Source organism: Fusarium flagelliforme (genome assembly GCF_020744385.1).
Source record: "Fusarium flagelliforme strain FIESC 12 MPI-CAGE-AA-0113 chromosome Unknown B0J16scaffold_2, whole genome shotgun sequence".
Classification (NCBI taxonomy): Eukaryota; Fungi; Ascomycota; class Sordariomycetes; order Hypocreales; family Nectriaceae; genus Fusarium; species Fusarium flagelliforme.
In genome coordinates, this window is record NW_025763504.1 from 3,772,169 (window position 1) to 3,799,973 (window position 27,805).

The window sequence follows — 27,805 nt, forward strand, 5'->3', positions numbered from 1 at the left end:
CATAGCTAGAAAACACCATCGTGTCAAGTTGAATAGCAACGGGATATCGCCCGGCCGAATTTTCTACGAGACTGGGAAAACTGGAGACCGCTAACATTTCATGACACTACCGTACCTGTACCCCTCCACCCTTGAGCTGTAAAGCGTGGTAGGTAGACGTCAGACGTGCTCCGTTTTATCTTTCCGTCATTCTACCATCCATACCTACCTTCCTCTCCCTTTTCATTCTTCTTTTCCTTCCTCCTCCTCCTTCTCCTCTTTCTTCCTTTCTTCTTCTTCATATATCCAAATACTCATAAATCAATCAAAATGGGTTACGGCGAGATCGATCAGAAGGCTATCAACACCATCCGTGTCCTCGCGGTAAGCTCCCCTCTCTTTACTTTGTTCTACTTCCCCCCTCGAGCTCACTGGATTGGTTTTTACCCCGCCACGCTTGCCCCGCCAACTCTTCCCATGAGAAATGAGAGATGAGAGACGAGCAACAATGTGGTGAGGGTATTAATCACAGAGACTTCCGTGGCGTGGTCTTTTGGCAGCTTGTAGGATTTAATCGACATGCTCGCTTTGAACCCGACAGCTCCGCAGGATCTTAAGTGTGAATCGCATGAAAGAATCATGAGAACTAACGAGCTCAACAGGCCGATGCGACCGCTCACAGCAACTCGGGACACCCTGGTGCTCCCATGTGAGTTCACCCATCCTGCGACTGGACGATGAGAATACATACTGACTTCATTTCTACAGGGGAATGGCCCCAGTTGCTCACGTTCTGTTCAACAAGTTCATGAACTTCAACCCTAAGAACCCCGACTGGTTGAACCGTGACCGTTTCGTCCTCTCGTAAGTTTACTAATAGGCCGTGACTCTCTCCATTGACTGACCATTTTGCGCTTCAGCAACGGACACGGCTGCATGCTCCAGTATGCTCTCCTCCACCTCTTCGGTTACGACCTCAGCATCGATGACCTCAAGGCTTTCCGAGTATGTTACCCAAATTTCGTGTTCCCTCCTGTCTGTGCTAACAAATCCCACAGTCAGTTGACAGCCGCACTCCCGGTCACCCCGAGGCTCATGACACCCCCGGAATCGAAGTCACTACTGGTCCTCTTGGTCAGGGTATCTCCAATGCTGTTGGTCTGGCTATTGCCCAGGCTCACACTGGCGCCGTCTTCAACAAGGACGGTTTCGAGCTTGTTAACAACTACACCTACTCCTTCCTCGGCGATGGCTGCTTGATGGAGGGTGTCTCCAGCGAGGCTTGCTCTCTGGCTGGTCACCTCCAGCTCGGCAACCTCATTGCCATCTGGGACGACAACCAGATTACCATTGACGGTGACACCGCTGTCGCCTTCACCGAGAACGTCCCCAAGCGATACGAGGCTTACGGCTGGCACGTCATCAAGGTCGAGGATGGTGACCACGACCTTGCTGCCATCGAGGCTGCCATCAAGGAGGCCAAGTCCGTCACTGACAAGCCTTCTCTTATCCAGCTCAAGACCACCATTGGTTACGGCTCCAACAACCAGGGCACCCACGGTGTCCACGGTTCTCCCCTCAAGGCTGACGACATCAAGCAGCTGAAGGAGAAGTGGGGTTTCAACCCCGATGAGAGCTTCGCTGTTCCCCAGGAGGTCTACGACTACTACGGTAAGCGATCCTCCGAGGGTGCCGCCCGTGAGCAGGAGTGGAACCAGCTCTTCGCCAAGTACAAGGAGCAGTACCCCAAGGAGCACGCTGACCTCGTCCGCCGACTGAGCGGCGAGCTTCCCGAGGGCTGGGAGAAGAGCCTCCCCGTCTACAGTCCTGCCGACCCCGCCATTGCCTCGCGAAAGTTGTCTGAGACCGTCCTCAGCAAGGTCGAGAGCGTCATTCCTGAGCTCTTCGGTGGTTCCGCCGATTTGACTGGCTCCAACCTGACCCGATGGAAGGAGGCTGTCGACTTCCAGCCCAAGTCCACTGGTCTTGGTGACTACTCTGGCCGATACGTCCGATACGGTGTCCGTGAGCACGGTATGGGTGCCATCCTCAACGGTCTGGCTGCCTACGGTACCATCCTCCCCTACTCCGGTACCTTCTTGAACTTCGTGTCTTACGCTGCCGGATCCGTCCGTCTGTCTGCCCTCTCCCGTGTCCGCACCATCTGGGTCGCTACCCACGACTCCATCGGCCTTGGTGAGGATGGTCCTACCCACCAGCCTATCGAGACCCTTGCTCACTTCCGAGCTCTCCCCAACACCATGGTCTGGCGCCCTGCCGACGGTAACGAGACCAGTGGTGCTTACTACGTCTGCTTGACTGCCAAGCACACTCCTAGCATCATTGCTCTGTCTCGTCAGAACCTTCCCCAGCTCGAGGGCTCTACCATTGAGAAGGCCGCCAAGGGTGGTTACGTCTTGCACGAGGTTGAGGGTGCCGACATCACCCTGGTTGCTACCGGTTCCGAGGTTTCCATCGCCGTCGACGCCGCCAAGTACCTCCAGGAGCAGAAGAACATCAAGGCCCGCATCGTCTCCATGCCCTGCTTCGAGGCTTTCGACCTCCAGGACAAGGAGTACCGCCTCTCTGTTCTCCCCGACGGTGTCCCCTCTCTGTCCATTGAGGTCATGAGCACCATGGGCTGGGAGCGTTACACCCACGAGCAGTTCGGTATCAACCGATTCGGTGCTTCTGGTGCCTACAAGGACGTCTACAAGAAGTTCGAGTTCACCCCCGAGGGTATCGCCAAGCGTGCCGTCGCCACCATTGACTTCTGGAAGGACGTCCCCAACGTCCGATCCCCCATCAACCGTGCTTTCCAGCAGATCATCTAGATCTACCATAATAACGAGTAAAAAGAAACGAAATATAAGCGTAAAACCCCGGTACAAAATGAGACCGGACAGAATGATTATGACGATGGGCTATGGAGCAAGGTTTTGTGGATTTCGAGCAACTTAGACGTACTACGAGATGAAATTAAATCTTTTAGAACAAAGAACTGCTATGCTGTACCGTGCTGTGATGACTGCCTGCCACATGGTTCTATCGTCTATATACTCGTTTGTGGTAGTTGATCGACTTGAAATCATGCCCGCAATCAACATGCGGGTGCGTATGCGCCTCCGACCTGTCTTGGATTAGGACATGTGAATTCCTCGTAAACCCAGATGCTCGCGGTTTTGAGCACCATCTCGCATTTCAACTTAAACTTGTCGCATAGGTCGTGCATAATGGTCAAAGCCAGATGACGATCCACGAAAAGGTTTATCTTATTTTCCTCATATACTTCATGTCGTTTTCGCATCTCTCCTTCGTGGTATCGCTTGGTATTGCATCGCTTCGTAAACGTAGTTCGTCATGTCATGAAAACGACAAGCATTGCTCAGATCATAGGCATCTCCCCAGCCTGATCACTCTTGCGCATCTTCGTTTGCGCGCTCTTGGCTATTCTCGGCAGCCCACTCCTTTTGAATCTCTCTTCCCACGCGCTCCAGTCTTGCCGATGCGCGGCGGGCCTCTCTTGCTTCGTCTGCGGAACCTGCCACGACTACGCCCACAAGCGGCGGAGCCGCATCTTCGGAGCGCGGGTCGTGGTGCGACGTCGGCGCTGGGACTGACCGAGGTGCTCTTGGGTCAGCGCCGTGACTTGAACCAGGCGCCGAGCCGGGTCGGCTCGAGGCGGCCACCGCAGCGTTGTTGGTGGTTGTATCGACAGCGTCGCGAGGATCAAGATATGAGTGCAGTACAACGGGTCCGCGGTCTGGGTACTCGACCATCAGGCGCTGGGGCCGGCCGAGACCAAGTCTTTGAGCGGCTGTCTGTGAAGATAGTGCGCTGGAGGTCAGAGCTGTGAGGGATTCGAGGTGCGATTGCGACGAGGCTGATGTGATGAGCGGGGTGAGAGTGCCGTCGGAGAGGTGGAGGGAGAGGGTGGGGTGTTGCGATGGAAGGCTGGCCATGATGAAGATGGCGAAAGCCCGAGGTATGGCTATGGCTGTCTATAGGATTTGAGAATGATGTATGTCAGAGCTAAAGAGTTCTCGTTGGACAAGATAGAATTTTGGCGCAGTTGGAAAAAGACGAAATATTATGGTGAAGTTGAGTGGAGGAGGGGGCTTGACAACTAGGTCATGGACGGATATGGATGGATGGATGGATGATCTGGAGACTGGTGTTGGAGGGACTGTCCGAATGGCGGCAGACAGGGGAGCTTTTTTTGGCGCCCTCGCTTGGGGCTTGGCTAGGTCCATAGGCTGATCCCCGCTGTGATTCTGTGAGCTCTCGGCTCTGTCACTCCCTTGTCTGTTCTATTCTGTGCTATGCTGTGCTGTTGTGTTGCAGACTGGGTTCCACATACGATAAACCCAGGGTTATTTGTTGCAAAGAGGGGAAGCTGTTGAGATATTCATTGATATGAAAAGATATCATATCTGGCCAATCTCTCGATATCCAACATTACCTAATACTAGAATCTAGAAACCAAATTTTGAGGCTTTCAGTCCTATGACTCTCTACATCCATTTCTGGAGCGTTATCGGCGAACCTGGTCTTGCTCTTAATAAAAGACCCATTGAATGGCAATCAGCAACTTAAGAAGAGCTCAACGTGCATAGGAACTTACCGTTCCCCCGCCTTTGTTTTCCCCACTGACAGCGATGGTGAATTCATTAGACAGCCGGCCGAGGCCAAATGAAGCTCAACCTAAGCGACTGAGCCGCCGTTTTCCATCAGCTTCTTCAGCACCTAGACCAGATCTAGATAGGTAGCTCATAGCTAACTCGAGAGCTACGTCAGAGTTTGTGGGGAGAGCCAGAATGCGGAATCTCAATTGCGATTGCGGTGCTTCACTTGATGTGCTGATTTACCAAGAAGAGAGAGTTGCAATCCATTTTGAGCTTCGAGCTTCTCTCCAGATTGAAACTCACGTACCGTAGAGGGGGGATGGCGTCAGAAAAGTCGTGATTGGTTAAGTAGGAGGCTGGACAAATCGTGGGGTACAGGAATGATTACCAGGGTTTTTGACAACGGTTTGCTTGGCTACAGCTCCCAATTATGTTAGTGTGGATGTGATAAGTTTTGAAAGAGGGGGTCAAGAAGATAACATATGCCTCAATTATGTGATTAAAATATTATTTTTTGTAACAACATTATTGATAAGGACACGATGTCTAATTGTAAAGACAAAATTCGTTGTGAAGTTGACGGTGGGTGTTAAACCTAGACTGTGGATGACTTATGCCGAGGCGGTCAACCCAATAACAGGAACAGGGGATGATCCAAATGGATGTTATGATTGAAGGGTAGGTACCTATAATGATACGGATGCAGTCATGCATCAAGGGATTAAGGCGGTTTATACCCATTGAGTGGCCTGTTTCGAGATGGGGCGCTTGCCACACTCTCAAGGAGATATACTCCAGAGTGCTAGATCAAAGTTGATTGAATTATGAGCTTGTTGAGTACAATCGATGATTCACAGTTCGGTGGATCTCAAGAATTGTCTTTCTGCTGTGAAGTCAGTCTAAGTTCATGAAACTATCATTGTCAAGCTCACAGATCCGAGAACCAAGAATCGAGCCAACATGATGGTGATTATATACTACAGCTCCATAGATGAATACAAATTATACACCACAAATTGGGTCTTAGATATAACAGTTCATGGACAGCAAAGGTGTCGTGATGCTTCGTCGTTGACTCGCTCAGTTCTGTCCTGACTCTCAAGGCTATTGCCAACCGAGCTGAAGCATTGCCTATACATACACATCCAATGACAACTCTCGTATTCAGAAGCACTACTTCACGATCCGGAATTCTATCCGCTAGTAGAATATCGGCACATCTAATGAACCTCATTAAGTCAATCATTTCTCTTATGTTTAGGGAGAGAGATTGGAGGCTTGCATGTTGACTTTGTTCAGCAGCTTGCCAGAACCATCTAGCGATTGACGAGTTATATCAATACGTAACACTTCAAAGCCACTGTATTATATGAGAACCTAAAAGACGGTGTTCATTGTTATTCGTCTCTTTGATAGGAGAACTTGGGAATAAGAATTCCGCGCGATGGAAGCTTAGTTGCAGCCAGTAATGCATAAGTTTGAATAATAATACAGACGGCAATATACAATTGGCAGCAATTAAACCTTAATTTGTATACAAATACACACATACATAGTAACATTTTACGAGGCCTCGAGATCTACTTACACAAAGGACTGTATCTATTATTCGATACCGTTTTGCTTAGAAAGTACCCTCCGTGAATTTATCTACCCTAGGTAGGGAGCATGGGCTCGAAGTATATTTTGGTTTGCATGCTTCTCGAACCTTACACCGCAAAATCAGTAGCTATCACCGTTCGGTGAATAGCACAGCACGTATGCATGCTATATTTACCAATTTCAAGACATTGCATACCCTATAGGCCGAAGATGCATCCAAGTAGGTCACAATCCAGAAATCCAGCAGCTGGGCTTATCCGGGAGCATATTGCATCGTTTCAAAGCTGAAAAATATATGAACTCGATTTTAACTAACGACGATGCTCAGTGTAGCACGGGAATAGAGATGTGTAGAAGGTTGCTAGTGTAGAACTATTTTCAACCTGGCTGAATCTGGAACTGGATAGAACATAAAGGTTTCATTTCGAAGCGTGCTGTACATTTTGACCAACGTCTTGTTCAGTTATCACGATATAAGGCTGTGTGATAGTTTTATCGATATGCCAATGTCGATATGGATGATGACTGGAAAGGTGAGGAGCTGTACTGTCCACAGTAGGTATCTTAGGAGCTTGCGTGGGGCATCGTAGATAGCACCTACTAACCTAGCAGGTGAGTTGCATAAAAACCAACACTGATTAAATGGTTGATAGAAAAGACAGACCAACTTCTTTGGGAATCTGGTCTAAGAGTGCGCTAATTCCTTCGTCTGGCCTCCTCTAAGTGTCTGTTTTTTTTGCAATCCGCCTGCCTAGGTACTATATGGTGGATGTATGGGACCCATGAGGCAATGTGGCCAGTCAAGGTCAGATAAGACAGAATCGTGATGCATTGAACTGTAATTATGAGAGGCTAATCGGTCACGGTACGAGTATGCAAATTCACAGTCATCATACGTTAGTTATCCATGCTTGTTTATGGTTCTGTGTGGTGCATCAGTAGGTTCGTGTCGTGAGTCGCGCAATGCTTTGAACCTCTCTCGACCAGTCGTTAATAAAGCGGGACAAGCAAGACAAGGCAACAGAGCTGAAGCAGTGTGTTGGTACTGTAGTGGTGGTGATCTTTTTGGTGTGTTGCGCAGCGCAACCCAAGTGTCGACATTGAGGTCGGAATGGGCAGAAGCTGCATTCAGTCGGTTTGCCTTGAGATTTCGGGTGCAACTAGTTGAGCTGGTGCTGGGGTGATGTGAATCAAGCTCATCGGCGTTGGATGGACAATTTATTGTTAGCATGGAGCCGACAGTGGAGAAGCATCAGTCTGGGCAGCCATAGGCAGCTCCCGTCACCTCACCTCAATGTTTCTGGCCTGGGCTGCTAGCTGTTGGTGGGGTTTCTGGAAACAGGCTCTGTTTGACAAGTCACCGCGCACCACATATCTGCGCATGTGGTACTTCGGCTTTTGTATGCCCGCCCAAGCTCAGTAACATCCATATCCATCCCATCCAACGCACATGGGGCTGGGCCTCATCGGCCGGGGACCCAGCAGCTTTCTGGCGATCCGATTTACAGCAGCAGTAGCAAGTACTAACCTTAGTACCTAGACTAGAAAGTAACGTAGAGTCGAGCCCGGAGAGCTTACCTAGCAAATCTTCTCTTGAACAGGACCCGAAACCATCACCACGGAACCACCATTTAGGTTATCCATACCTACCCATCCCATCTTCTAAATTTACACTTCCTCTTCCCACTTCTCTTTTCCTCTCCTCTTCCTCTTTCTCCCTCCTCCATCTCCACAAGCCGCCTCCTCCTCCTCGCCAGGCTTCAAGTCCCTCGCCTTCCTCGCCTTGATCTCCAACTGGGCCAGTGTTGCAGTTTTTTTACAACTGCACCTATTCGCGGCTGAGAGCTGACAACGAGCCTTCTCCCTTCCCCTTTCCCCCTCTTGTTTCGACCGATTTTCTCGTCTAGCGGCTGTTTGTTGGTTACACTTTTGATTTCACGATATACTTCCATTGATTATTTGTCTTTTGGCTCGTTTCCGTCTTTTACCGCCAGCCGGTCCTGGTTCCCATCGGCACTCCAACTACCCATCGTTTCGTCATCCCATCGATTCCATCGCTTTCCTTCTCCGGCCTCCGCCGCCGTATGACCCGCAAACCCCGTCGCATCTCAGCTATCGAGTCTCCGAAGCCCCCTCTGTCGGACCCTACGTCTTTTTAACTGCTGCGCAATCATGGCTTCTGCTGCCCCTCGCCGTAGAAAGCTTATCGGCCAACGTCGCCGTGTTGAGGACGAGGGTGAAGACGAGGGTGGCCCGGAGGGTCTCGACCTCGATGACGACTCAATCACCGACGGATCTTTAACCGACGACAACGATCCCGCTGACGATAGCGATACAAGCAACATTGATGAAGCCTCCCCCACGTCCCCGAATGCGAGAAGGAAGGTCAATGGCGCTACTAAGCATGCTGGCCATGGCCACAAGTCGGTGCCCGGCTCCGGCTCCGGCCAGAATGGCAAGCCTGTGACGGACACGGATATAATGCTACATGGGTTGTCCATTGCAGACGAGGCACCTCCCGTCCAGGAGATGCACTTTGATGAAGTCGTCGCTCCATCGCCTAGCAAATCCCCCGCTGCTCCTATAGTTGTCAGCTCTGCCTCCGCTAGAGCACCCGCCGCTCCTGGGAATCGACGTCGACAAGAGCATGAGGACTACAAGAAAAAGAGGGATGAGGATCCAGCCTTCGTCCCCAACCGAGGCGCCTTTTTCATGCATGACCACAGACACGCTGGCCCTGCAGCAAATGGCTTTCGTCCCTTTGGAAGAGGTAGAGGTAGAGGCGGCCGTGGTGGCATCGGGGGCCCGTTTGCTCCTATCAAGTAAGTCGTTGTTCGTCAGCTCTTCTGCTTCTATATGCTAATCTTCCCAGTCAATTGCACCAACCGGGAGATCCTACGACCAATTCTCCATGGACACATGACATGCATGAGACGGTTGTAGAACCACCGCTGCCAGTACGACCCCGTCATCTGGCAGAGGAGGAGGGTCCTGCCAACGGAAATGGTTTCATTCCAACTTGTGATCCGAACCCGACGCCCATCAACCGGACTCTATCCACCGAGAAACACATTGGTAACGCCCAGGTCCGAGTATCTCTTCCCGATATGAAGGCCCCAGTCATTATTCCACGCCTTGCTGTAAAGCAATACACCAAGCTGCCCGACCATCGACCACCTCTGCGTAGGGACAAGCCAGTCCGTATCTCGCTCCCTGATAACAATCCTCGATATATCTACCCCGCTGCTGATAGGTCCTTCATCTTCATCCCCAGGGCAATGCGACCTAACCAGCAACGTATGCGAGGAAAGCCTCGCCCTGGTTTTGGCTCTATGGGCGGTTTCTCGAGACGAACAAGTGTATTCGGTGGCAGTTATTACGGGAGCGTTTATTCGCCTAGTGTGGCTATGAGCAGACGGTCTTCTATCGTGGATCGTGATTATATGTTCTCTCCTACAGGCTCTGTCATCTCACGACCACCGATCCCGGTCGAGAATTCCCGGCCTGTTGTTCGACTGCCTCCTGCTCCTCGACCGGATATGCCTTTGAACGTAATGGCTCCTCCTATGGCTCCTCCAGGTCCCGGTTATGGTCCAGTCGATCCTGCTTATGCGGTCGAGAGACCCCCAGTTCCGGATGCATCGATTAACGATCTGCCTCCCCCTCAGACGTTCCCCCTCCCACAGAAACCTGCTTTCCAGGAGAACCGGCCCACATCGGCGCTGCCCATGCATCAACCCCGTCCTCAGAAGAACATATCTGTTGCCGATATTGAGTCTCCAACCTTGACACAAGGTCCTCAAGCTTATCAGCAAGCTTTCCATCAGCAAGTGCCTATCCAGATGGCCAATGGCCTATCCCAAGAGTCGCATGCCCGTCAGCCATCATACCCGTCTCAGCACTCTACTGGGACACCACTCTCTCAAATTCCGGAAAGAGCCATTCATGCTGCACCGTTTCAGCCCAATACATATGGCCAGCAGTCCTTTTATAATCAACAGCCTTATCAGGCGCAGCCTCAGCAAGGATATTATTATCCGCCCAACTACAACAATCCTGGTATGGGACCAGCAAGTGCAGGACCTGCTTTCGTGCCCGGCCAGCCAGGCCCTCCTGGCAGTTTCACTCCCCAGAATCAGCCAGAGCAGCCTGTTATGCCCAGCAATGGACCACCCCCACCAGGTTCCAATTTGGTAGCACAAGAGGTGAACGGAATGGTCTACTACTACGACGCCTCCCAGTTGCCCCCTGTTAACAACTATTCTGCATACTCTGCGCCCCAGAGCTACCAGCCTAGTGTGATGGGCATGGGCGGCATGGTCACACCCAGCCCAGATGGTTTTTACTACCCCCAACAAGCATCCGGCATGGTCTACTATCCTCAGTAGAATTGGGACATGTCTGATTATACCACTTTCACTTACCCCAATGCCTTCTACTCCTATCCGATTTAATAGCTACAATTACGACTTTATACCTAAAAAAACACACAAAAGCACCTGCTACTTTAACACAAAAGCCCCCTACGGGCAAACAAGAGAGAAAGGGAGGACGAAAATTACCCTTTGATGTGAATCCATTCTTTGGTTGGGCTACTTATGCCTTTTAGGAATGGTTTAATTTGCACTTGGATGGTTAGGTGGATGCATTCTTATCTTATATAACTACGAACTCGACGTCATTACCTGGGATGGATTAGCAGAGGGGAGTTGAGTGGACAGGAGTATCCTGACTGGTTGGTATCTTTTATCATCGGAGGGAGACGGAGTTTTCCTTGGTCAGGATTATTGGGAATGGGGTTGACGAGAAGTGGAAGTTGAGAGGGCGTTGAATTGCTACGGGTTCTTATTTCTGCCTTAGCAATCCATCTATTTTATCCTCCAAAATTCCGTATTGTGTTCTGGATAGTCGAGGGTGTTGTTCTTTCATGGCAATGGCGCTTGGTGTCTGGGGCATATATTATACCTGTTTCTGCGTACGGGTAGTCCTGATGAATCCATACAATTGTTTAACAACAGCGAAAGTCATGCTATGCTGTTCTTGTGAATGTCTGGGTATTCAATGTGAGTGTCACAATCGATCGTCAAGATGTTGGCTTCGCTACTGCCCGTCCGCTTCTTGTTTTCCCCAATTTTCTAGTCACTTCCTAAGTCAGCGAGAACTCGAACTGCCTCAGACTGTTACCTTTGCTTTTCCAGCTGAAGAGCTGGTGTTGACTGAGACCAATTCGTAGATCGGACCAGCCCGAGAACCAGTGCCAGCTCTTTAAGCTTCCCAATAGCAACACATGCTGCTTCATCATATATGCCCCATGTGCAAGGATTTTGACGAAGTGAATTAGCGTTTGGGGCATGGCGTGCGGAGATGGAGTGGAAATAACTAGATAAAACGCGGGGACAAAGATGGAGAAATGAAGTCACGAGTTAGCAATAGATGCATAGCTAGTGCAGCTTCTCTGTCGTTGCATCTTGGTAACTGTTGTAGCTTGGCAAGCTTCTTCGAACGGGGAGGTTCCCCGGTGCTAAGTATGTACATCGCAGAAGAGATCATTTATACGAGTCTCACGTGCGGTTCAGGGATCAACGGACAGAATGGTGTACTGTACTGTACTCAGGAAGCAGGATATAATCTGCTACCGCATAGCTGGGTAAGCTGCATGGAGCTCTCACTTAGCTTGGTCTCCGAGATCTGCGTAAGATGGCCATGGTTTGGAGAGGCGGGGGAGATAAGAGGAAATCCGATGGATCATTCAAGGAACCCTGTGAAGACTGTTGAAAACCACTGATCGATCCCAAGGACAGGTCAAAGCCTCGACCAAAACCTTTGATGCTCAAAGTCCTAGACAAAGCTCATGCTCAAACCTTGGGTGGATCAAATGCAAGTACAAGTATACACGTAGTAGCAGGGATGTTTCCTAATCCCCGTATGCTCGCTTTGTCAGTATATAACCAGGCTGCCAGGTTATGCTGGCTGTTTCGAATACAGAAGAATCAAATATGAAGAAGTTAACTCCTTCTCCAGGCATTGGCGAGGGCGACAAATACGTTAGGCGACAGGGAGCACGCGTCCGGGAACTCTTTCTGAGACCAGATGCAGATGCACCCCCTCTGCCTAGGACAGACAGCAATGGAGGCGATAAATGTGCCACTGCACCGATAACATGTTTGGTCCAGAACCCGACAAACAAGACAGGCTGACCGAGCTTGTTTGGCCGTGATCTCTCTCGAAGGTTTGGGTGTTTTGACTGACCCGGGTTGGTGGTTCTCTTATGGCCCTCGCATTGTGATACTGAACCAAGACAGGACAGTACGTATCTGCATAGGCCGAGAGAAGACCGACCGATATCTAGACATCCAATGGCATGACTTGAATCTAAACTGTACGCGGGCACAACTTGATGAAAGCGGGGAGGATGGCTCCAAAGTCTAGGACTCCTCTAGGTCTCCAGGGCCATCGTGGCCTTGGCCGTGACCACGACCCTGAGTCTGTGACCTTTTGGAACATCCAATAGTTCAAATGGAGGGCGGCATCGGTGAGGTGAAAGCGGCGTCGCGTTGCGTATGGGTGTTTACCGTCATGTGGTACCTGGCCGCAGATAGCGTCTGGAGTTTCGACATGGCGTTGACGAGGCTCTTGTCCTATCGTAGGTCAAGTCGCAGAATTCGGCCCCTCTTCACTTCACTTTCAAGCCACGACACTCCACAGGCAAAGAATGGAAAGGTAAGATCCACTCTCCACTCTTTTCAATCCGGGGGAGTTTCAAGAGCCAAGTGGATGGTATGGGGACTAGACCTGACCCGACCTGACCTGATAGAATGTTTGTTGTAGCTACCTAGACACGATGGTGAGTGAGCCCCAGACTGTTTTGATATAAATTTGTCGGCAGCAGACTACCTATATATTCTGGTGTTTCTGGGCCGATTAAAGAGGCTTCGTGTTGCTGTACCATTCGTTGACTTCTCGCCGAAACCCTATGAAGCGTGTCAAAGTTAGATACAGTAGACTTGGTCGATACATTAGTCGTGCTCGGTTTGCTTCCGCCCAATAGAGACTCTATACTGGATCAAACCAGCCCGCTCCACCCCATGTTATGGAAATGATCACAAGTCACAGGACACTGTAAGCAGAAGTCCTTACACCTAGGTACCCTTTTTTATGTATCAACCAATCGTTTGTCAAGTCACCCAGTTGCCCATATCCGAAGACTCGTGGTAATACAGTCAGAGACAAGACAGGCAGTAGATTAATCCAACTTCTGTAGTGCTCTGTGTTCAATCAATCACCTAATGAATTAATGGAACAAGCTGGACTTGACCAGAAAACTTAATGCTCCAGGTACATACGGTACCACGGTACGACCCAGCTAGACTTCGTCATCATCAGTATTGCCTGCATCTTTTACCTTTTGCCCCATGGTTGCGTTTATCGCCATCCGTCCATTGACGAAGCGCGTCTGTCAGTACAAGAGCTCACATCATCCTTGATAGGTGACTCTAGTCCCGCACTAAGACTGAAAAAGTGCCCCGATCGACCGACCCCCTCAGTACCGAAGGCAGCCCATGCCAAGCCCCAGCCCGGACCATCCCCCGGCCGTCACCTGGTGCAGGGAGATTTCACTTCAACAAGTACATCCGATTGCTACAAGTTACAGTTGGAGCTGTCCTTTGCAGCTACAGCGGATACAGCCACGCTACTTCAACTTTCGCGTAACGTTCACAGTCGAGTCTGGCCCTGGTCTTGTAGCTTTCAAGTACCTCTGCTCCCTGACGTGACACGGAGTCGGCGGGATTCACAGCACAGTAACCTGAGGTACTCAGGTAAATCGCAGCGCAGCGCGTTCCAGCCCAGGCTACAGCCCGGTTACAGGCAGCTCAAGCCCGTGTACAGCGGAAGCTTCTATTGCATTACTACTTCTACCTACTCCCGCCTCATCCATCTTCTTTTCTTCTCCTCCATCAACTTTCTCCTCTTCTGCCATCAAAAAGCCTTCTTTCTTTGCCAACCCAGTATTTGATCTCGTTTCCCTGCATTAATTCCTTCCATTCGCAGAGCGTGTTATCACAGGAGAATTAACGACGGGCGACGGTCGCGCTGTCACCGCTGATTGCTTATCTCGACCGCCGATAACAGCACTCAGGTCGTCACCGCCCCAGACTCAGACTGTAGACTGCTTGTAAGACCCAGACTCCACCATCCCCAATCGTCATTCTTCCCTTTATCATCCTCGCCCATCGCGGATCGAGGCACGAATAGAGCTTGTTTTTAATCGTTTTCTTCAAGGCAGTCGTATCAGGCCGTCGCGAAAATGGCTTCCGCAGCACACACCTCAGGTCTCGATCATAACGTCACCGTCAAGGTGATGTTCGAGGGCATCACCCGCCGTACCAAGATGCCTCTTCGAGATATGATCCCAGGAACCCTCGAATCTAACGTACGTTGATCAAACTGTTTCTGTCGCTGGGCTTACTTACCATTTCTCTTACGGGGAGATGATGGCTGTGTTCTTGCTGGTCAATGACTAACATGATATCAGATCCGCAATTTTCTGCATCTATCTCCAGACGTCGAAATCGCGTTTGAGCGATACTCAGACTCTGCGGCCTCCTTTATTCTTCTCGAGCACGGGAACATTCCCATCTACAAGCAGCTTTACCGCGCCGCCAAGGCGAAGTCTAAGCTTAAGATCCGAGTTACCGCAAAGGAACAAGCCAAGCCCACGGTACCCAAGCCTGTCACTGTCGAGGATGAGCCCGAATCTTCTGCATCGGCCGAGGCTCCTGTCAGTCTAGACGAGCCCCCCAAGGAAATTGTTGATGCCGCAGAGGACAGTTCGGCTCCCGTACCCGCCGCCGACGCTCCTGCGCCGACTCCAGTACCAGATGTCACACCGCCCGAGACTACGCTTCCTGTTCGCATCAACCCCATGTCCCGTACTTATGATGCGGCTCTCCTTAGCGATGCGGCACGACTTTGCGGGGCATCACAAGCCAGAGGCCAGGAGCTCGAGAGCCGACTCGCTAACTTGATGGAACGAACATCTAGCTTGATGGATCAGACACCAATGTCACACTATGCGCCTCTAACATTCAATCCTGACGGTCAGCAATTCCCTTTCTGTCCACCCAAGCCTTCTCCTTTCAGAGGCCCCATCATGGGCCCTGGTGGCACCACCTTCTCCGTGGCCTGCAACAGCTGCGAGAAGAACATCCCTAATATTCATTATCATTGCTCCACCTGCGATGATGGAGACTTTGATCTCTGCCCATCTTGCGTTGATCAAGGAATTACCTGTCATGGCCGGGACCACTGGTTGATTAAGCGTTCAACCGTCGATGGACAACTGGTCCAGAGCACAACTGAGACGATCGCGCCCAAGCCCAAGCCTAAACCTGAGGTCAAGGTCGAAACCATCATTGAGACCAAGGTTGAGCCCAAGATTGATCCCAAGACTGAGCAATTGCCACTATCTAAATCCGTCTTTGAGCCGATTCCTCCTCCTTTCGCACCGCTTGGCATTATGCGAACATGCAACTGCTGTATGCAAGGTATGTGGTTGAATCTTCATTGCCGACAAAATCGAGCTAACACAGCGCCAGAACACCCTGAAGCCGAGTTCCTTCACTGTAGCGTCTGTGAGGACTTTGATCTTTGCCAGTCATGCTTCGCCAAGGATTCCCATGGCCATCATCCTAAGCACGGGTTTGCCCCTGCCGTAAAGGGTACTAAGATGCCTGACCGTATCCATGTCAAGATGAGCCCCGGCCGCAATCGCATGCACCACGCTATCTGTGACGGTTGTGACCAAAGCATTTTTGGTGTTCGTCACAAATGTCTCGATTGCCCTGATTGGGACTACTGTGCCGACTGCATCAAGGCTGTTAAGAATACCCACCCTGGCCACCGATTTGCGCCTATCTACGAGCCTCTCACCGATGTCCGGTCGCGCGCTCCTGCCGCTGTTCATGTTGGCATCTGCTGTGATGGGCCCCTATGCAATGGAAGCAACGCTTATCCAAGCTATATCCGTGGCACTAGATACAAGTGTGCTATTTGCAACGACTTGGATTTCTGCGCCAATTGCGAGGCCAGCCCTGGTAACACTCACAACAAGACACATCCCTTGATTCAGTTCAAGACTCCCATCCGTGCCGTCAGTGTCACTAGCACTGGCGAGACTCCCGATGGTCAGCGCATGCCAGAAATGGGTGATCGCCAAACAACTTCCAAGGCTACTGAGACCGTGCCTACTGTTCGCAGCAACTCCATCAACCCTGTGCGCACGATTGTTGATGTCCAGCCTTCTGAGACTGCTCCCGTCAAGGTGACCGTCAAGACTCCCGAGCCCGAGATCAAGAAGGAAGCCACTGTTCCAGCGCCTACCCCAGCCCCCAAGGCTGAACTGAAGGGTGTTTTCATCCGTGAGACCACCCCTGATGGCACTATCCTGCCCCCCAACCATGTTTTCGAACAGACATGGACCCTCCGCAACGAGGGCAAGGAGAACTGGCCTGCTGGCTGCTCTGTCAGATTTGTCAGTGGCGACTACATGGGACATGTAGACTCTAACCATCCCGCTGGCATCTCTGAGCTTGTGTCGGCTTCTGAGTCTACGGTTTGCTATGCTCCTCTTGGACCTGGCCAAGAATTCCCTTTCACTGTTCTACTTCGAACACCCGCTCGCCCTGGTAAGGTCATTTCTTACTGGCGCCTTACCACTCCCACTGGCGAGAAGTTCGGCCATCGACTGTGGTGCGACGTAAACGTTCGTGTTGTTAAGGAGGAACCCAAGCCTGAGATTAAGAAGGAGACTACACCGGTCGATGAACCCCAGCAGGAAGATGAAAGCCAAGCCTCGAGCCAGATGATTTTCCCCAAGCTGGAGAAGGAGTCACCTGTGGCCAGCATTCACGAGGCCGTTGATCCCGTCCCTCTTGTTGAGCCTAAGGAGTCCGACAGCATCGATGATGAGTGGGACTGCTCTGAAGGTGGTTTCATGACGGATGAGGAGTACGATATCCTAGATGCTTCCGACGAAGAGTATCTCATGGAGCAAAAGAAGAAACTTGACACCAAGTAGGCGCGAAATTGACATTGATTTTATTTTATTGGGAGGGATACGGGGTTAACGGTTAACGGATCTGATATTTTTGTTTTGGTCAACAATGTGTCGAGTTTCCCTCTTTACACTATGTATTATTTCTTCTTTCTTCTCGTCCGTCATCAGCGACGACAAGATCTACAAAAACAAAACCACACAACAACTCAGCTTTTATAGCCAGTTATTTACGGATCTTCGATTCGAAATTGGCCCATAGAGGCCCACGCTCTTTTGTAGCCAGGACTAGTCAACAAGGAAGGAAACAATGGAACTTGATTTTTGAGTACAGTACATTTATTCTTAGCGTGAAATGTGCGTGTGCGTATTGTTGCTGGATCGTTTGTGAAATACATGTAAGGCGTGCATACGCAGTTACAACGTTCGCAGTCTGAGGCTTGAGGCCCAACGCTGATACGCCATCAGCTTCGAGAACAAGTGAAGCGGTTTCACCGGAATAAGTAAACCAGACGACGACAATAGCTACTTTTAGGATGTCACGCATCGGAGGAAGTATCCATTTGCATACCAGACATTCATCGTCCTTCATCATGGTCGGGTTGAATTCACGGTCCCTTTGTACCTGCAAAGAAATCCATGATGTAGACCAGTCACGGGGTGTGCATGCCGCCGACCTCCACTGACATGCAGCATATGATGTCTTGTTCTGGTCAAAGTGGAAGTGGTTGCAACCGGTTTTTTGGTGCCTGAGAATCTATGGTGAGGGACCTTGTGGCCTGGCAAGACGGGACCTACCACCTCTACCTACAAGTAGCATCCTCCCATACCTCCTGTCCTTAGTACCCTACTGTGAACAGTTAAGGAAGTTGGGTGGGTCCACAATTATTTTTTTGAAAGAGGGTCAGCAGCTGTTCATTAGCAGTCGCCCCCCCAGCTCAAAGCACGGTCAAAACATCCGTCACCCTCTCGTACAACTCTTCTCATATTTTCGTGACGGTTTCCCAGGGCGACCCCGGGCTTATTAACCTATGCGACTGCGCTGCCATCAACGCCGCATCGCTTATCGACAAGAACAGCTTTTCTAGCTGCATCTTGATTGTTTCTCATCAATTTTCACATCTGTCCTTTGTTTATATTCCCTTTTCTTGTTCCAGGTCACGTCACCTGCCAGTCCTCGCGCACGTCGTCGAGTTTTGTGAAAAAACGCGACCTTCTGGCCTTGGCCTCCCATCATCACACCCACCCTCTACAAACTTTTCCGTCCACCTCCTTTCATCCACCATCGCGCAAGATGGTTACCTTTTCTATCCCCGGCGACAATGAGCTCGCTGAGGCTGGCAAAAGCACGCCTCGTCCTCGTCCTGCGCTACCTTTTGCCAAGCGCGGCTACGTCTCAACGCCGTTAAGAAGCAGCCGTCTCGGAGTTCCTCAGAGTGCGCCGTCGCGAAGGTCGTTGATGCCTCGCGACGACCAGCCTGCAAGCAGTCTCAACCGATCAATCTCCACTGCCCGCAATATCTTCCGGGCCTCTACCACATCCGACAATACTTCCGTCACTCCTTTTTCTCCGAGTATTCCTCAAAACACCCCAAAGAAGGTGTTCGCTCCCGGCGCTACCCCCGAGCCGAACCGTGTCATTCGAGAGTCGACCGCACAGGCTACCCCTCGGGGCATGGCAGCCAAGACTACTTCCAAAGACCTTTTTCATATGCGTATAGAGGATCCCGATCCTGAGTTGTCTGGAGAGGTTCTTACGAGGAAGATTCCTCAAGACTGGAACAACAAGGGCTCTATCTACGCCGACCAATTCCTCTCACATCTCTGCCCTCCCGAGTTTGACGATGAGCAGCGACGGCAATTCTTCTGTATCCTCGATCTTCGACGACTCAAATACGCAGCCAACGAGATCTTCTCCAACAAGGATTGGAAGCTTAATGTCATCAATTTTGCAAAGGAGTTTGAGAAGAGCAGGAGCATCATTCTTTTGCGATATGGTCTCTACGAGTTTCAAAATGTCAAACCCTCAAAGGATGTTCTCAAGAGATGGCGTCGTGAGCATGGTCTTCCTGAGCCCGAGGATGAGAACGACGAGCCCACTCCCACCAAGGTCACTGCACTCAAGAAGCGCAAGGCGGATGATGAGATGACCAAGGACACTGAGATGAACGGCGTTTCTAACAATAACAAGCGACGCGCTCCCGAGCCTGAGGAGAATGTCCAGGAGCAACAAGCGCTGGCGCCAACTCCTGTCCCTGTTCCTGCATCTACCCTGGGCAAGAACAAGCGACGGTCTTCTGTCAGCGATGAAGGCGATAGCCAACCATCCAAGATGCAAAAGGGCACTGCATCTGCTGCCAAGTCGCTTTTTGAGAAGATTGCCAACAAATCATCTACGACCCCTGTCGGCTCTCCCCTAAAGCCTGCTACTAAGCTTGCCGACGACAACGCTGCTGCCAAGCCAAACCCCTTTGCTTTCAACAAAACTAATGGCTCCAGTAGCTCTCTTGCTCGCAGTATTTTCCAGAACCCTAAGCCTACCAGCGCTGCTGGTGCTTCTGGTGGCAACATCTTTGGTTACCTTTCTGATGCAAGCTCAGCCAAGAATAGTGGTGTTGATGCTGATGCCGAGAGCGAGGCTGATTCCGACGCTGAGGATGATAGCCAGGGTGACGAGCCAAGTGCAGCAGCTAGTGGCGCCGACACGGCTTCTCAGGCTGGCAATGGTCTGTTTGGTCAAAAGACTGCTCCTGTGAGTGGTCTAGCTGCTGGGTCTAGTGCTCCTGGTACCAGGGAAAGCACTCCTGGTCGAAGTCTGTTTGACCGCGTTACAAAGGATACTGATGGACAACCCATTCGTGCTGACGATAAGGTCGAGGCAGCAGCTGAGAAGCCTGCCATTAAGCCTGTCGACCAAACCTGGAACCCTAGCACTACTCCCATCAAGTTTGCTCCATCTGCCCCTGCCTCTACAGGCCAGGCTGGTTCTCTCTTTGGAAAGGCTACTACGGCGCCAACAAGCTCTTTGTTCGCCAACAAGCCCACCACTACATCCAACCTGTTCGGTGCCGCCAAGCCTGCCGAGAAGGCATCAACGCCCTCATCGGACCAAGCCGACAAGACTGGAGGCGATGAATCCGACAAGGAGAATGATGAAGCTCCCAAGAAGTCCATGTTTGAGTCCAAGACACCTGCTGCCCAGCCAAGCTTTGGATCCCTTTTCTCTAAGCCTGCTACTGAGTCGGCTAAGCCTGTTACCAACTTGTTTGGAGCTAAGCCGGATGAGAAAGCAACCACTGCTACCACTACCAACATCTTTGGTGCTGCAAGCAAACCTGCCGAGTCCAGCGGGCCTGCAATGCAATCATCAACGTTGTTTGGAGCCAAGCCCTCTGGTGATGAAAAGCCAGCTACTACCGAAACGCCCAAGACATCACTGTTCGGTGCCCCTAGTACCTCAGCGACAAGCGGCGAGTCGACAACTACCACCTCCTTGTTTGGTGCAAAGCCCACAAACACTACCAGCAACCTGTTCGGCAATGCTTCAAAGCCTACTGCTGCGCCTCTATTCGGTGCTCCTAGCTCTGGCGATGCGACCGCGACCAAGAAGGATGCTCCTGCAGCAGATAAACCCGCAGCAGCCCCTATCTTCAGCTTTGGAGCGGCCTCCAATGGTGCTGATAAGCTTAACGGTGCTGCAAAGCCTCTGTTTGGTGCGCCCCAATCTCCTAAGCCATCTGGAACAGCCGGGCTTGATGGTAGCCCCATGAAGCAGGATGAGCCGTCACCGGCTAAGAGAGCGTTCAACGTCAACGGAGGAACTGCATCCGGCGCGTCCGCACCCATCTTCAGCTTCGGCGCTTCAACCACCCCTGCTGCTCCTCCCTCATTTGGCGGTGGTGCTTCAGGCACTTCCACGCCTTTGTTTGGCGGTGCTTCCACGACTCCTGCTGCTAACAACGCAGGCACGTCTTTCGATTCCAACTCCTCTGCATCCGGAAGTTTCGGATTCCAGTTTGGAGGTAACTCGGCTTCTTCTTCATTCAACAATCCCTTCTCGGGTAACAACGGAGGCGACTCGGGTGCTGCCCCATCATCTGGAGGCATGTTCAACTTCGGAGCATCTTCAGCCCCCTCCGGAGGTCCCTCACCTTTCCAATTTGGCGGTGGCAGCAACAACACAGCAGCACCAGCCTTTGGAGCAAACAATACTCCCGCTTTCGGAGGCGCATCTGGATCTTCTGGGGCACCAGGATTCAGCTTCACCGGAGCCTCACCAGCACAAAACTCGACACCGACATTTGGATCCAACCAGTCTGCTCCGGCCTTTGGCAACAGCAACCTTCAACCGCCTGCTGGTGGTTCTACCACTGGGACCAGTAAGTCTCCTTTTCCACATCGGAAAATCGCCCCACTAAAGCGACGGGTGTAGACACACCGTTCAGTCTTGGGGGAGGCTCTAGCCTGGCGACTACACCAGCTGCCGGGACCCCGGAACCATCCACCCAGGCCGAAGGACCCGCCGGAGGCGATGAAGAAGGCGAGAAGCATGAGCAGGTTAACTTGGCCGAGAACCTGGAGCAGGATGAAGATGTTATGCACGATGTACGAGCAAAGGTGTTGAAGTTTGTGCCGGCCGGTGAGAAGTCGGACGACAAGAAGCCCAAGTCTCAGAGTCCATGGTCTACACAGGGTGTGGGCGCCCTTCGATTGCTCAAGCATAAGGAGACTAATGTTGTACGTCTTCTGTTGCGAGCAGAGCCTCGTGGACATATCGCCATGAACCGAGCTGTTTTAGCCGATATGTCATACAAGGCCGACAAGAAGTATGTCAAAATGACTACATCGAATGAGAAGGGAGATGGACTTGAGACATGGATGATTCAGGTTAAGACTGCGGATATGGCTAAGGAGCTTGCAGATGCATTGGAGAAAAACAAGGTCCATAATAAGAAGTAATGCGGATGGGAATTTGGGGACAGTATATTAGAAGCGCACCATAACGTGCTTGTGTAGAAAGGTAAGGTTCAAGGAGCAGCATTGCCGGCGTTGTTAAGCATTCGAGGTTTATACTTTTTTTTCGCCGGTTGGGTTCATCTTTTAGAACAACGTGGGAGGAGCTCAAGCAGGCAAAGATTGACTTCACCATTATATGGAATACAATAAAAGTTGCTTTTTGGCACAATGATTTTGAAAACTATTTATTGGGCACTTGAAGCTTTTTGCTGTGATCAGATAGACTGATCTTCACCATGAAACACTCGATGTACCCAGGTTTGAGTAAATGCTGTAAGAATCTGAACTGTGATAATACAACAAGCGACATTACGTGAGTCAATTCAAACGAGACTCATTCTGCATCTCTTCAGGGACGTCAACTTCTTGGTACCCAGACAAGATAAAGAAGTCATACAGTACTAGCCTAGGTAGGTAGATAAATTTGGTGGCTACCTGCCCATACTCATACTCATACCTACCCAATCCCCCAATCCAGCGTCTAATAGGTAGGTATCCGTAGTTGGGAACTGGTACGGTTGGGTGCGGGCAGGTGCGACTGATACATGTACCTTTGTACCCAGGTAGAAATCCTGTCTCTTTCCATCTTAAACACTGCCTCGCAATGTCAGGGGACGCTTGCACCTTGAGGCTGAAGATGCGAGGCTCATGTGAAACGCAAACGCGGGGGCGGGGACCAGTAAAGCCGGGAAGCTCAGGGCAGGTGAGGTGCGGCACGCGTCGCGTCAGGTTTCCCTAAGACGATGCATGAACAAAAAAAGATTTGGCTCTAAAACAACAACTTCAGTCGCTGATCGGCCCTTGACAATATGCCTAGGTAATTCAATCTTCTCTATAGGAAACAACTTCAATTCGGAAGCTTATTCGCAATCTACAGGGAAATTATCACAATCCAAGCCGGGCAGTGCGGCAACAGCAGTCAGTTCTATTTCCCCCGCTACCGTCCCTGTAAACTACACACCGCATCTATCTACGTCTGCGATATGCTCATAGCCTTGCTTTCTGGCTCTCCACTCAATCGAATATACATACAAACATTGGCCGTGGCTGACTCTCTTCACACGCACAGTTGGAAGCCAGTTCTGGCAGCAGCTTTGCCAGGAACACGGTATTAGCCAAGACGGAAACCTCGAAGACTTTGCGACCGAGGGCGGCGATCGAAAAGATGTGTTCTACTACCAGAGTGACGATACACGATATATTCCTCGAGCAATCCTGATAGATCTGGAACCTAGGGTGCGCCTCTCTAGGCAGTGAGAAGGCGGTCGAATGCTAAGCAGCTTTTGCAGGTCATCAACGGTATTCAGACAGGGCCTTACAGAAATATCTACAACCCCGAGAACTTCTACGTTGGTAAAGATGGTGTCGGTGCTGCCAACAACTGGGGCGATGGTTACCAGAGTGGTGAGGCGGTGTATGAGGACATCATGGAGATGATTGACCGGGAGGCTGATGGTAGTGACTCTCTCGAGGTGAGCAATTTCTGATTTGTGTGGAAATCCTTTACTGACTCTCGGTGTGCCAGGGCTTCATGATGCTTCACTCAATTGCCGGCGGAACAGGTTCGGGTCTTGGTTCATTCCTTCTTGAGAGGCTCAATGACCGATTCCCCAAAAAGATCATACAGACATACTCAGTCTTCCCGGACACGACAAACGCAGGCGATGTCGTCGTGCATCCTTATAACAGTATCCTTTCTATGCGAAGATTGGTTCAGAATGCCGATTCAGTCGTCGTTCTAGATAACGGTGCTCTGTCACACATCGCTGCTGACAGGCTTCATGTCCAGGAGCCATCTTTTCAGCAAACAAATCAACTGGTGAGTCGATGTGGTAGTATCCGGGTTCTCGAGTAACAGATGCAAGAGAACATGGATTTCTATTTGTTTAGACGATGGGGGTAGAACTAATAACTATCAGGTCGCCACTGTCATGTCAGCCAGTACAACAACTCTACGATATCCCGGTTACATGCACAACGATCTTGTCAGCATTCTAGCATCTCTGATCCCAACTCCTAGATGCCATTTCCTTATGACTGCCTACACACCATTTACTGGTGATCAGGTTGAGCAAGCCAAGACGGTCCGCAAAACGACAGTGCTTGACGTGATGCGACGGCTGCTCCAGCCCAAGAACCGCATGGTGTCAACAGTTCCTGGCAAGAAGAGTTGTTATATCTCCATTCTCAATGTCATTCAGGGTGAGGTCGATCCAACGGATGTTCACAAGAGTTTGCTTCGTATTCGAGAACGACGCCTGGCTACGTTTATCCCTTGGGGACCTGCAAGTATCCAAGTCGCTTTGACGAAGAGAAGTCCATATATCCCCATGAGCCACCGTGTAAGCGGTCTTATGCTTGCCAACCACACGAGCATCGCAACGGTATGCAATTTCTTCCTTTGTAGTACACTACATTCTGGTACACACATACTAACACATGCACGTGCAGCTTTTCAAGAGAATCCTAAGACAATACGACGGTATGCGCAAGCGCAACGCTTTCATGGAAGGATACAAGAAGACAGCACCATTCTCCGAGAATCTCAACGAGTTCGATGAGGCACGGCAAGTGGTAGCAGACTTGATTGGCGAATACGAAGCTGCTGAAGATGCGGATTATCTCAACCCAGATGCAGGGGAGAAGCCAACGTCTGCGGAGACAGATCGACGAGTAGCGTGAGGGACTACAGAAGCGTAACGGTGAAAGGTCGGAGACCACGTTTGAGATAGCGGGGTTGAGACGTCACGACGGGTTGGATGTCGATATTGCTTGTGAGCGCATTGGAGGCGTTTTGGGCGCCGGGCTCGGTTTTGGTTCGGCTGTACATGTATGTGTGTACCTGGCTGGCTGGTCTTTATGAGATCTACCCTAGTAGAAAGCACCTTTTTTCGTGACCGAGACCCCATTGAATGCTTGATTGCCTTGGTTAAAGTCGATATATCGATAGTCGCGTGCTCCCCGCCTCGAGTCAGCCTCAACCAAGGCACTGACTTGGTACCTGGCGATAGCCTTGGTCGAAACCCTTGTAGGACTCCTCTTTACTGTGAAACGGGTCGATCCGCGATCTGATTTAGTGTGATCCGAGTAAGAATTGTGGTACAGAATCTGTCAGAAACATCGTGGAACGTGAGAGATGATGGTCGTTGTGGGGAATAGCCCGGAGCTTTACGTACGGGTGAGGTTGTTGTGACGTCACTGACGTCACGCAAACAACGAGCCATCGTGATGTCAATTTCAGTGTTTGTTTGGAGGGGAAGAGGTGTGAATTATGGAGAAGAGGTTTGCTGCCTGGGCGTCGAGAAGAGATATTAAAAGGCCTTTGGGAAGCGTCAGTGTTCATTCATCAACATCATCAACTCTCAAACAACATCATCACAAGACTTCTACACAACCACAACCACAACCACAACCTTCAAACCAGTAAGTTGTTCAATATCCAGCTTCATCAGGGTCAATGTTCTAACCAATCACACAGCAAATCTATCAAGATGACTCAATCCAAGGACCAGAAGATCGCCGAGACCCAGGCCAACCTTCCCCTTCCCGACCAGCCCCCCAAGGCCTCTGACTGGCAGTCCGCTGATGCCAGAAACGTCAACGTCGGTTCCGGCAAGCAGGAGGGCCATATCGGCACTGATGCCGCCGCTCAGTCTGGTCTCCGTGAGCCCGCTACCAAGGGTGAGGAGGTCGACCTGAGCAACGTTGGCCGTGAGGGTGTTGAGAAGAACCAGCAATAAATACGCTGCTTGTAACAATATCGAAAGGAATGGAAAGGAAGGAAGAGCGAGACTCGAGGAGGTTAATGATACCTACGTATGATCAATGAAATGAACCACGAGCATTGAATGCTTTGTTATTTTGATGCAACATAACTGTCCCTACTACTCTGGTGATTTATTCCCTCTTCGTCTGACTATTGCCTGACCCTACAACGGCATCTCGATCCTGTTACTGGAGGTTTACCTAGAATCTTTACATATTTTACTGGTTGGACTACTGCGGCATTGGCCTGGACACATGCTTGGAGAACGGAAGCAGGTGTTTTGCCAAACGATCCTCCCACGAAACATTACTCTTGCTGGGCAGGTAGTTCGATATCCTCTACACAGGAGGATACTCGAGGCAAGACACAAACCAATCGGCTTGCTTATTGGTATCCTGCTTCACCCACCCAGCCACAGTGGCCTACCTGGATATCGCAATCGGTTGCTCGGGGTATATCTGGAGTTAAGCGCGAATGTAGGCAGCAATCGGTCTTCCGTGGACTTCTTGATGAATCACTGACATGCCTCCACCTCTGCTCTTTGGTCGACCTGCAACGCCATGGCACTTTCACTTCTCTGTGATTGATCGGTGAGGCAGTGTCGTAAGCGATTGGTTTACCCCGGTCAACGACCTTTATCCCAGTACACGTTTGCATGTGCTCAGGAACCTTCACGGGCAGTGTTCCGAATCGTAAGCAGATGGTAATCAGCCCTATTGGCTCGCTCCTTACCTTTATATTTATCCTTCCGGGGCTCTGCTGCTTGCAACCCGGTGACCACATCCTTCATGGCTCTGCCGGGGTGATCCCAACTATACACCGAATCGCAATTCATCATTTATGCTGGCAGAGGCTTACCTAAGAGACTCATCATCAGCTTTTACGTTTCATCGACCAGATTGGGATTGCTGCAGCACGATGTGGTGGTTGGGTTATCAAGTTTCCCATGTAATATAGATGAAACAAACTCCTGGGGTACTGCAGCCAAGGATTAAAAGATTAATCAAGCAGGTAAATGAACGGCACTCGCGATATTCATCTGCTTGAGGCTAATACAACTAGTTACCCTATATCTTGGCTTCCTGAACTCGCAAAACTCAACCAACTGAACCGTTGCATGGAATTCAAAGACAAACATATACCAAGCAAACAAGAGTTTGGTGACACTAAGCCGTGTCTGTTCATTTCTCTGTCTAGACTAGCAAACAGCTAAACTTGATCATATCATATCATATCATATCATATCATTTTGAGATTTGGGGGAACCAACATGTCCAATCATCGAGTTGCGAGGTACCGAATCAATCTTGCATTTGGGACGACGCAGGACCGAGAAATCTCTGCCTACAAGATCAGAAGTATAGACGGGAATATCACTCTCATCTCTATCCTGCAGACTACAGCAGAGTGGCATCGTTAGATGACAGATTTGACAATCGCGATTCAATAAGTGGAGCTAGACTAAAATGAGGAAACGATACCTGGACTGTGCCATCGAGATGTGATATGATATGATACTCCTGTACCACCAACAAATGTGCAGAATTTTCAGCTTTACAGAGCATTTTGTTCCGTTTCGCTCGAGACGTAGGAAATACCGATACTATAACTGTATCACGACTGGCATTGCAAAACACCATAACAAGGAGCGCTCGAGCACGCTTCAAGGCTCGGCAGCTAGTAAAACTATTAGTCAAGCCAGTTTGAATATATATAAACTCAAAGGGGAAGGTATTCCACAGCCCCACGACCGGACTCTACAAC

At 50.6% G+C, this 27,805-nt stretch overlaps 7 protein-coding genes across 7 annotated transcripts; 5 read left to right on the plus strand and 2 right to left on the minus strand.

Moving 5' to 3' along the window:
* The first annotated feature begins 153 nt into the window (after positions 1-153).
* B0J16DRAFT_334095 (Transketolase, thiamine diphosphate binding domain-containing protein) lies at positions 154-2,956 on the plus strand. Its single transcript, XM_046126925.1, has 5 exons — positions 154-363; positions 642-688; positions 748-843; positions 900-984; positions 1,038-2,956. The coding sequence occupies exons 1-5, from the start codon at positions 310-312 to the stop codon at positions 2,811-2,813; spliced, it is 2,058 nt and encodes a 685-aa protein (XP_045986887.1). The 5' UTR covers positions 154-309; the 3' UTR covers positions 2,814-2,956.
* On the minus strand, positions 2,957-4,141 carry B0J16DRAFT_411623 (uncharacterized protein). Its single transcript, XM_046133257.1, has one exon. It carries the CDS (start codon positions 3,939-3,941, stop codon positions 3,393-3,395), a length of 549 nt encoding a protein of 182 aa, XP_045986888.1. The 5' UTR covers positions 3,942-4,141; the 3' UTR covers positions 2,957-3,392.
* A 4,045-nt stretch (positions 4,142-8,186) lies between these two features.
* On the plus strand, positions 8,187-10,864 carry B0J16DRAFT_68346 (CASC3/Barentsz eIF4AIII binding-domain-containing protein). The gene is made up of 2 exons (XM_046134289.1): positions 8,187-9,028; positions 9,079-10,864. Exons 1-2 carry the CDS (start codon positions 8,379-8,381, stop codon positions 10,592-10,594), a joined length of 2,166 nt encoding a protein of 721 aa, XP_045986889.1. The 5' UTR covers positions 8,187-8,378; the 3' UTR covers positions 10,595-10,864.
* Positions 10,865-14,511: 3,647 nt separating this feature from the next.
* On the plus strand, positions 14,512-17,283 carry B0J16DRAFT_262731 (uncharacterized protein; the record flags this gene model as incomplete). The annotated part of the gene is made up of 3 exons (XM_046123313.1): positions 14,512-14,637; positions 14,740-15,751; positions 15,803-17,283. 3 exons carry the CDS (start codon positions 14,512-14,514, stop codon positions 17,281-17,283), a joined length of 2,619 nt encoding a protein of 872 aa, XP_045986890.1.
* A 2,295-nt stretch (positions 17,284-19,578) lies between these two features.
* B0J16DRAFT_68418 (uncharacterized protein) lies at positions 19,579-21,773 on the minus strand. Its single transcript, XM_046134290.1, has 2 exons — positions 20,186-21,773; positions 19,579-19,790 (listed from the first exon to the last, which is right to left on the minus strand). The coding sequence occupies exons 1-2, from the start codon at positions 21,364-21,366 to the stop codon at positions 19,676-19,678; spliced, it is 1,296 nt and encodes a 431-aa protein (XP_045986891.1). The 5' UTR covers positions 21,367-21,773; the 3' UTR covers positions 19,579-19,675.
* A 1,255-nt stretch (positions 21,774-23,028) lies between these two features.
* Positions 23,029-25,393, plus strand: B0J16DRAFT_68423 (Tubulin/FtsZ, GTPase domain-containing protein). Its single transcript, XM_046134291.1, has 7 exons — positions 23,029-23,092; positions 23,153-23,193; positions 23,345-23,511; positions 23,565-23,747; positions 23,801-24,094; positions 24,195-24,659; positions 24,727-25,393. The coding sequence occupies exons 1-7, from the start codon at positions 23,085-23,087 to the stop codon at positions 24,955-24,957; spliced, it is 1,389 nt and encodes a 462-aa protein (XP_045986892.1). The 5' UTR covers positions 23,029-23,084; the 3' UTR covers positions 24,958-25,393.
* Position 25,394: 1 nt separating this feature from the next.
* On the plus strand, positions 25,395-26,163 carry B0J16DRAFT_68424 (uncharacterized protein). The gene is made up of 2 exons (XM_046134292.1): positions 25,395-25,698; positions 25,754-26,163. Exons 1-2 carry the CDS (start codon positions 25,547-25,549, stop codon positions 26,013-26,015), a joined length of 414 nt encoding a protein of 137 aa, XP_045986893.1. The 5' UTR covers positions 25,395-25,546; the 3' UTR covers positions 26,016-26,163.
* The last annotated feature ends 1,642 nt before the right edge of the window (positions 26,164-27,805 follow it).